General features: G+C 45.3%; 1 protein-coding gene across 1 annotated transcript; it reads right to left on the bottom strand.

The window, feature by feature from the left end:
* Window positions 1-827: 827 nt before the first annotated feature.
* On the bottom strand, window positions 828-5,574 carry LOC123186001 (probable ubiquitin-conjugating enzyme E2 23). Its single transcript, XM_044597803.1, has 5 exons — window positions 3,870-5,574; window positions 3,619-3,744; window positions 3,000-3,410; window positions 1,753-1,825; window positions 828-1,684 (listed from the first exon to the last, which is right to left on the bottom strand). The coding sequence occupies exons 1-5, from the start codon at window positions 5,481-5,483 to the stop codon at window positions 1,014-1,016; spliced, it is 2,895 nt and encodes a 964-aa protein (XP_044453738.1). The 5' UTR covers window positions 5,484-5,574; the 3' UTR covers window positions 828-1,013.
* Between the last annotated feature and the right edge of the window lie 3,312 nt (window positions 5,575-8,886).

The following is an 8,886-nucleotide window of genomic DNA, read 5'->3' as shown; positions in this document are numbered from 1 at the left end:
CGAATGTTATTTGGTCACGAAATTTTACATAAAGCTAAATTTTTTGATCTAGTATGATGTAAAAAAGGAATCAGATTTTTTCAATTTATTTTCTGTTCTTTTCATGTGTACTGTTCATGCGGGTGCACCTACACCCGGGAGCAGCTACACCTTTCTCATGATTTTTCGCAAGTACAAACCCAAGTCTATTTGTTAAGTTGGTGGAAGTAGTAGCAAAGTTGCCGCTGCTTGCAGCATCACGGGAAATGTTGATGATGACTACTACCCCCTCCATTCCCTAAATAGAAGAACTTTTAAAGATTTCAATATGAACTACGTACGGAGCAAAATAAATGAATTTTCTACATTTTAAAATATGTCTATATACGTTCATATGTAGTTCGTATTGAAATATCTAACTGGACTTATATTCATAAACGGATGGTACTTTAATTGAGGACACAAGTACATCAGTGGTGTTGTATGTTGCTGCCCATTTTTGAAACAAAGCTCTTAGTTTGGACAATGAGCTACTAACATTGAGTTTATAGAGGAACCCCCAAAACAATAAAGACAAGCTTGAGAAGCCAATTTCTGTTTCACAGTACAAGCCAGAACCGTGGATGCTACATAGGGCGAGCATCAAGAAGTGCTAGACAACTAAATCTTGCTACTGTAAGTAATTATATATGCATTACGTACATACTTGCTGTTCCAGTTTTCATTTTTCTGACAAGGTATTTCGTTGGTTTTGCCATGTGCTTATCTTGTTGAACACGATAAATTGCAATTTTATGCTACGTGGGCCGGTCAGGTTGGTTTGACAAATAAACTTTATCGATAGATAATTGATTTAGTCCACAAATGGTATGTATTACCGCTTCCTTTTCAAACAAAATATAAAGGAAAGCACACAGTTAATTGTTGTATTACAGAAAATATGAGCAACTACAAGACCACCGCCTTCACACACTCATCTACCTAGTGAGTGGTGGTGAGAACACACATGGCAGTGGGATTCGCAGCTAGTGAAACTAGTCGCACCCCTCGGCGCTAATCTCTGTGAAGGCGGCGATGAGGCTCGGTACCACATTGGCGAGTGCAAGCCTTAACCCGGCCGAGCATGGTTGCTCCCTACTTGATTCAGTGGCATGGGCATCACCAACAACACATCCCTGCAACCATGTGTTGCATGTCCTGAGCACAAACCTTCCGCGGCAGCGGAAGTGTTCGTTGACGAATTTCTCAAAACCCTGAGGTGGCCGGCGCATAAGGTGGAGCATGGTCCGGAGGGTGAGCAGGTAAGCATTCTCACTATAGGGCAATGCATTGCGATGGCCCTCCCGTTTGCCGACTAGGGCCTCATATCCGGCCTCGTTGTAGTATGGTTGGGCATTGAGGACGAGACCCTGGATGGAGACAACAACTTGGAGGAGGCTCGACGTTGCCGGCGACCATAACTCAGTGCCCTCACCGTCGAATGTGCCGAGCAGGCTCAGACACACAGTACCAGACTCGTAGAGGTTGGGATTGAGGCGCAGACCGAAGGAGTGGTAGTACACTTGCGGTGGCGCAACCGGGTAGGACGGTGGCAGCTGCAAGTCGAAGAAAAATAGCCCGTGATTGTACGGTGTCCCGCTCGCACCGACCATCACCAGCCGGAGCAGGTCCATGCGGTCCTCAAACGCTTGCACATAGATGGTTTCTGCACATTGAAAAGTTAGCTATTCATTTGTAACCATGCATTATGTATTTCCACATGCATTCACATACCTGGTAAGTCATTCTCTAAAATTTTCCATTCCTTTTGCACTGTTTTGGCCCAATTCTTCCCACGTCTACCGCCCTGCATTCCGTTGCACAAGATAATTCATTACTGTTCTATATGATATGATCATGCACTACATTTAGTAAAAATCGTCATATGATGACCTGTGACATGTCGTGTGGTCATTTACTTATATTATTAAATCAAGGAATACACTTGTGCAATAAAAAAATGTTATAGTAATAGTTAAGCAGATGGATTCCAACGATAGATGAACCATCTTGTGCATGCATGTAACTTTTTCTTCACTCTAACCTTAGGCTGTGTTTGACAACAAGGTATTGCAAAAACTGTAGTATTGGAAAACTGCAGTATTTTAAACTATAGGTACTAGATACCACAGTTTTCACATATCAAAGTATTTTGAAGTATTGAGAATACTTTGACGTGTTTGGTTGGTACTCATTTACAACGACATAAATTAGCTGCATAGCTATTTCATAGAAGTTGCAACATGGACGTTCTTAGCTGGCCTTGTAAAATGAATGGCCATGCTCGCACAAACAGACCAGGTGGCATGCCTAGGCATCAGCGGCGCCTGGAGCGCAGCAACGCGAAACAGAATATTGGCCGACGCTATGGCTTGGCTACTGCTTGGCCTAACATAGGCGCATAGTGGCGAGCCGGCTAGGACGGTGAGCGGAGGCACGGGCGACGGTCGGGAGCAGTGCATGTGTAGACAACAGTGCCTTGTGGACTCGAGTTGCAGCCATCAGCACAACCATGGCTGGCCAGCTTACTGACCAGATGCATGCACGGGGCGTAGGAGGAGTGCAAGCGGAAGTACGAAGGGCATCATTTTTTTCCATTGCTTTCTCTTGACTTGTCCATGGCCGACGATGTCAAACAAGCAGCGGCAGTGGCGCTTGCAGCGAGGAAGCTGACGAACAGATTTGTTTTCTTCGCCAGCTCTGTTTTTAAAAAAGAAGTCGGAGGTTCTTTTTTTAATACGGAGGAAATACTGCAGTTTTGGCAATACTGCAGTTATAAATATCATATTTTTTTGGGTTGCCAAACAGGTCACAGTAATTAAAACCGTAGTAATTGAGAAAACTGCAGTATTCCTATAATACTTAGAAAAAACTGAGCTACCAAACGGGGCCTTAATGATTTTCTTTCTTCTTCAATTTATAATAAAACTAGTATATAGTACTACCGTCAGTGCCACAAAAAATTATAAAACTATAGTTACCTCATCCGTAGTGTCAAGGTAGTGGTGATCTGGAGGGGTGATTTGCAGTACATCGAAACGTGGAAAGCGTAATGATATGTTGCAACAACTGGTAGCGTCTGCAGCCTTCCCCTCGGCAAAATCGTGGCCGTTGCCATTCAGCTCCACAACATTCCTTGCCACGGCAGCATTGATGGTCTCCATTGCAGCAGCACCAATGCTATCATCTTTAGTGGCCGTTGATAACTCTCTGCTTCCTGATGACGACGGTATTGGCAGCCGGTTCACCAGGTATCCTTTACCTCGGGCCACCATGTCACCGGTCAATTGGAGCAAAGACTGAAATGCAAAACCCAAAAAACTTGTATTCTTTGCTGGCTGGTTGTCGCCTTCGACGTCGCTATCGCTGGCTGGATTCTGCAGACCATCGTCCTAAAATCAGAGGATACATATGCCGCATCAATTGAGATGAATACATGCAAGTGATGTTGTATAAATTGTAAGAGGTCTAAAGTTTCAGTATAAAAATATGCGTCTAGCAAGTAGGTTAAAAAAAAATTGATGCCCGCAGGTTAGTACAACCCGAAGCACGTCCCCATTGTTTCTCGAAGTGCGCAGTGTTAGAAGGATGGGTATATACCATGTTCGCAACAGCCGGTTCTTTTGGTGCATCGTCGACGCCATCGTCCTCCACCCACTGGCCCATTTCAGTCCACAGATCCATGTAGTATTCCTCTCTAACGACAAGGATCTCATTGGGCAATACCTACATCACACATCCAATCAATTCAACAACAACTAAATTCGCAAAAAAAAAAAATTCAACAACAACTAATGAGTAGAGTTGAGTCAAAAAAAAAGACTCGTAGAGTACTAATAGAAAATATATACCATTGATATGTTACCATCACCCCACTTGACTTGGACGTGCCCACTAGGAATGTCAATAACACGTCCCACCCATGAAAGATCGGTGTTGCCCCGTAAAGGTGCAGTGTTGTCGTTGGGTGATCTTGATGGTAGGAGGCGAATGACAATATCTCCGTAGTAAGCAGAGTGGCCAGAGTCCCTTTTTAGGTCATACGTGCTCACCGTATCGTCGCACTCGACCTTCCTAGCCTCGTCAGGGCACACCGCTGCCTTAAACCACGACACGCGAACCATCTGGTCCTTGGAATGCAGGCTCCTGACGACACCCACACGCTTTGTGGATCTAGTTCCATCATCAACAATGTGATCTCCAGCAGCATCAACTGGAAGAACATTGCCAACGACTTGCTCCCCCGGGAAGAACTCATGCTCATTTACTATGCCAAAGGGGATGACTGTCGATGAACGTCTACCATGTTGTCGCGTGCCGTCCTGCCACAACACGTCGACAGAGGTACGGGTCCTGGCAACAACCATGGGAAACTCCACCTCAACATGCCTCCTGACTTGTGGGCGTCGCGACCGTCTGTGGCCCTCAAAGAAGACCTTCCTCAGCTGTTTCTGATAAAACCTCACATCCATCTCCTTTGTGGACCGTAAGACATGAGCAGTTGGTGCTTCACACTCGTGACCAATCACATCCTCCCCCTCCTCCTCCTTGCCATCGGCATCTTGATCATTAGCACAAGCTGCATCCCCATTAGCATCGTCGATTTTGGTGGAACTAGGTTCACGAAAAAAGCAGGCATCGGCTACCCCCCAACAACAATGGGATGCGGCACTGAAGAACGTAAGATCATCCGCATTCTGGTATGCTGGAGGAGCGGATGCATCGACGAGGCCCTTGTCCGTGCCATAATGCATCGACGCAATCCAATAGACGAGGGCGGTAGACGTCTTCACGTTGACGACAGTGCCTGCTATACGGTTAAGATTCCAGTAGCCATTAAGCCACAATGCTGCCTTGAAGAGGGAACAAGGGTCTAGCGCACTGACGCGGAGACCCGGGTAGAAGCGACTATTCTCTTGCTGGCGATACATGTGGTTGCCGTCCATGGCATCACCCACTCTTGTTAGCGTCTTGGACTCGGCGTCGGTGACCCTGCAGACCGCTCCGTCATCGAACAGCACATCGACGTCGACTGACACCTCCACGACCCGACCGAGCCACGGCCCGGACACGACAAAGTCGCCAAGGCTGAGCCTCCTGACGCGCCACAGGCTAGACGGGGACACGCCCCTGATGACCTTGGTAGCCATGCCGCTTTTGTCGAAGTCGACCAGGTCGAGCACGGTGGTTACGTCGGTGACGATGCCGATCTGGCCGCCGACGTCGGACGCCGACCCGACCACCTGGCCGGGGTGCAGGTGGCTCCTATCAATCACCTTGATGTCGCCGGCGCTCTTATGCACGATAGAGTCATCGATGCGGAGGATCTCGAACGTGTCGACCGGGACAGAGATGTTGCCCACCCTGGCGTCCGGGAAAACGAGGCCACGGTCGAGAACCCCGCGCCCGAAACTCACGAGGTCTAGCGTGTAAATATTGGGAGATGCCGTCGCGACGACGTCCATCTTAACCGACTCTCCGGCGAGGGCACGCGCAAACCTGGTGGGTTGATCTCGCTTGAGGCAGCTTAGAGCTGATCGATTAGTCTGGCTGGAAACGCACGGTGATAGATGTTACAACCTAGGAAGTGTAATACACGTATAAGTATATAGCATCAGCTGTCAAGTAGGATTAGAATTCGTATGCTACTCGGACAAGTACACCACGTCGTGCTTAAACCTAACACAGGTCAATCGCTAAGGATGGAAGCTGTAGATACTCACTCTGTTTATTTATTTTTTGATAAAATCTCAGAGTGTAAGGTGTAGTGTATTTCTTCTAATTCCACATAATTCCCTTATTAGCCCTGAAAAAGGAAAAAATATATCTCTTCCGATTGTGTGTATCTCTCTGTCGACTGCATGTATTTCTTACTTTTTTTTACTATGACTAACTCATTTACTTGTCACTACTAATAGATTTGACAAAGGTAATTTCATCCTAACTTGTCTATAATTATATGCCTTGATCACCGTGACGAAAATAATACACCTTAAATAAAGGAACAGAGGAAGTATATAGGAGTAGAGTACTTTTTTTTGGAACATATAGGAGTAGAGTACTTGTGTATGGAAGTTTGTTAGCTTGGGTGGCCTATGTTACAAAACGTCGGCGTGTTAGTAGTGTCATAAGGCCAACTCTAACCGATCCTCTAAAAATAAAGGAGCAAAACGGTGGCGTAAATTTAGTGAAGAATTTTTACTCCACAATAAATTTAGCGGAGTAAAAAGCAAATTTTCATAAGTCCAACATACATTTGATTTAAACAATTGAAATTCGATACACAATGTACATAATCATCCGTCAAAACATAGTCTAGTTTTTAAACCTAAACATGAACTTGAACTTAAAGCTAAACGTGAACTTAAACTAAACCTAAAATGACCTTTATAGAGGGTGAGCCAATCCGCCCGTTAAATCCTACCGCCCATGAAGTCTGGCCCTGCGTCGTCGTCGTCGTCGCCACAATCGGGGAAAATCCTCCACCATTCTTCACGTTGAAGTCCTCCTTGTCGTCATTGTCGTTGTCGCCATGTTCCTCGTCGTCCGAGAGGACGATGACCTTCCCGTCGACTGCGCGCTCCGCGAAGATCTTCTGCTCTGCCTCCGCCAGCTCGAGGTACTGGCAGCGAAGGTCCTCGATGTACTCCTCGTCAGCCGCGATGTGCACTCCCGCCTCCCGGTCCTCCCTAGCCACTGCCGTAGACACCACCCCCGGCGGCTTCGGTGCAAGCTCGACGGGCGCCTCACCCCATGGGAAGTTGAGGCGGGCAGCGGGGTCGTGCAACCGGACCTGCCACCGGTCATACTCGAGGGCAACGAGCTCGGCGAGGGTGGTGGCAGCGGCTTGAGGATGCGTGGCCCTTGTGGCGGCGCGGATTTGTGCTACGTTTTGCGGATGGGCGGCGGGGCCCGGCGGCTATGGGATTCGGCCATTTGGAGGAGGGGGCGGCAGGGAACGTCGAGGGGGGTGGGGGTGGTTGCCGGCTATGGGGATGGTGATGGGGAGGAAGAGAGGTAGAGCGGTGTAGAGAAGGGTGGGATTTTTTACTCCGCCGCCAAGCGGAGGAGTAAATATAGGTGTCGGATACGCCATGAAGGAAAAATATCCTCATTTATAGGTTGTTGGAGTTTGGCTAGATCCCGATTAGAATAGTAAAATCGTATTTTTACTCCTTTGACCGGCTATAGGGGATTGGCTAGAGTTGGCCTAAGTAAGCCTTTTTTTTATCTGCTGGGGTGCTCATAAAATTGATGCATGCAATGAAGCTAGCCACCAAAGCCCACATACCTCTGAAAAAAGACCCTAATATCTGGCGTCCGGACGCCGGTGGACCCCAATTGAACGAATCATGAGCAACTCTCAGTGATTGTTTATAATCGTTCCCTGGGGTAACGGGCCAGGCGACCCCAGTTGACCCATAAGGCCTAGTTAACTATTTCTTATATTCAAAAATGACATAGACCCAAAAAACAATTTTCTTATACAAACATAGAAAATCTAAAAAATTGAAAATAGCATGCACTTAATTTATGAAAACGTAGTCCTCTAAGTCAGAAATTAATCATGGATGTTGAAAATATATTTAAACTTGTTGTGGTCCTATAATTTGAGTTGCCATTTGAACAAAAGAAAACAAAACAAAACCATGGTAAAAATGTCATCTTTTTTAGGGGGGAAATGCCATCTCTTAATAATAGAACTTAATACAAAAATATCATATCTTAATAATAAAATGCCATCTCTTAATAAAGAATGACATCTCTTAATAATAAAAATGACATCTCTCAATAAAAAATGTCATATTTTAAATAATGAAAAACGCCATCTCTTAATAATAAAAATGTTATCTCTTAAAAAAATGTCATGCACAAAAACAAAACTCCACTTGAGAGAAAAGGGGGAAATGTTCACAACGCAATGTGACATAGTTTACAATTTTATAAAACTATCATGTTATTTTTTTCTAGAAAAAGTGTCATCCAATGAAAAAAGGCTATCATGTTAATTTTTTCTAGAAAGAGTGCCATCCGATGAAAAAAGGAGAAACAAAGGGATTCGGCCATTTGGAGGAGGGGGCGGCAGGGAACGTCGAGGGGGGTGGGGGTGGTTGCCGGCTGTGGGGATGGTGATGGGGAGGAAGAGAGGTAGAGCGGTGTAGAGAAGGGTGGGATTTTTTACTCCGCCGCCAAGCGGAGGAGTAAATATAGGTGTCGGATACGCGATGAAGGAAAAATATCCTCATTTATAGGTTGTTGGAGTTTGGCTAGATCCCGATTAGAATAGTAAAATCGTATTTTTACTCCTTTGACCGGCTATAGGGGATTGGCTAGAGTTGGCCTAAGTAAGCCTTTTTTTTATCTGCTGGGGTGCTCATAAAATTGATGCATGCAATGAAGCTAGCCACCAAAGCCCACATATCTCTGAAAAAAGACCCTAATATCTGGCGTCCGGACGCCGGTGGACCCCAATTGAACGAATCATGAGCAACTCTCAGTGATTGTTTATAATCGTTCCCTGGGGTAACGGGCCAGGCGACCCCAGTTGACCCATAAGGCCTAGTTAACTATTTCTTATATTCAAAAATGACATAGACCCAAAAAACCATTTTCTTATACAAACATGGAAAATCTAAAAAATTGAAAATAGCATGCACTTAATTTATGAAAACGTAGTCCTCTAAGTCAGAAATTAATCATGGATGTTGAAAATATATTTAAACTTGTTGTGGTCCTATAATTTGAGTTGCCATTTGAACAAAAGAAAACAAAACAAAACCATGGTAAAAATGTCATCTTTTTTAGGGGGGAAATGCCATCTCTTAATAATAGAACTTAATACAAAAATATCATATCTTAATAATAAAA

This window comes from Triticum aestivum, chromosome 2A, assembly GCF_018294505.1.
Source record: "Triticum aestivum cultivar Chinese Spring chromosome 2A, IWGSC CS RefSeq v2.1, whole genome shotgun sequence".
Classification (NCBI taxonomy): Eukaryota; Viridiplantae; Streptophyta; class Magnoliopsida; order Poales; family Poaceae; genus Triticum; species Triticum aestivum.
Note: the sequence above shows the minus strand (reverse complement) of the source record. Positions and strands in the feature narration are given on the sequence as shown.

Excerpts from the sequence above, each read along its gene's own strand:
- LOC123186001 (XM_044597803.1), bottom strand. The coding sequence starts at position 5,483 with ATGGACGTCGTCGCGACGGCATCTCCCAATATTTACACGCTAGACCTC. Across the intron at positions 3,745-3,869 it reads GTGATGGTAACATATCAATG|GTATTGCCCAATGAGATCCT; the intron begins GTATATATTTTC and ends TGTGTGATGTAG. Across the intron at positions 3,411-3,618 it reads AACCGGCTGTTGCGAACATG|GACGATGGTCTGCAGAATCC; the intron begins GTATATACCCAT and ends CTCTGATTTTAG.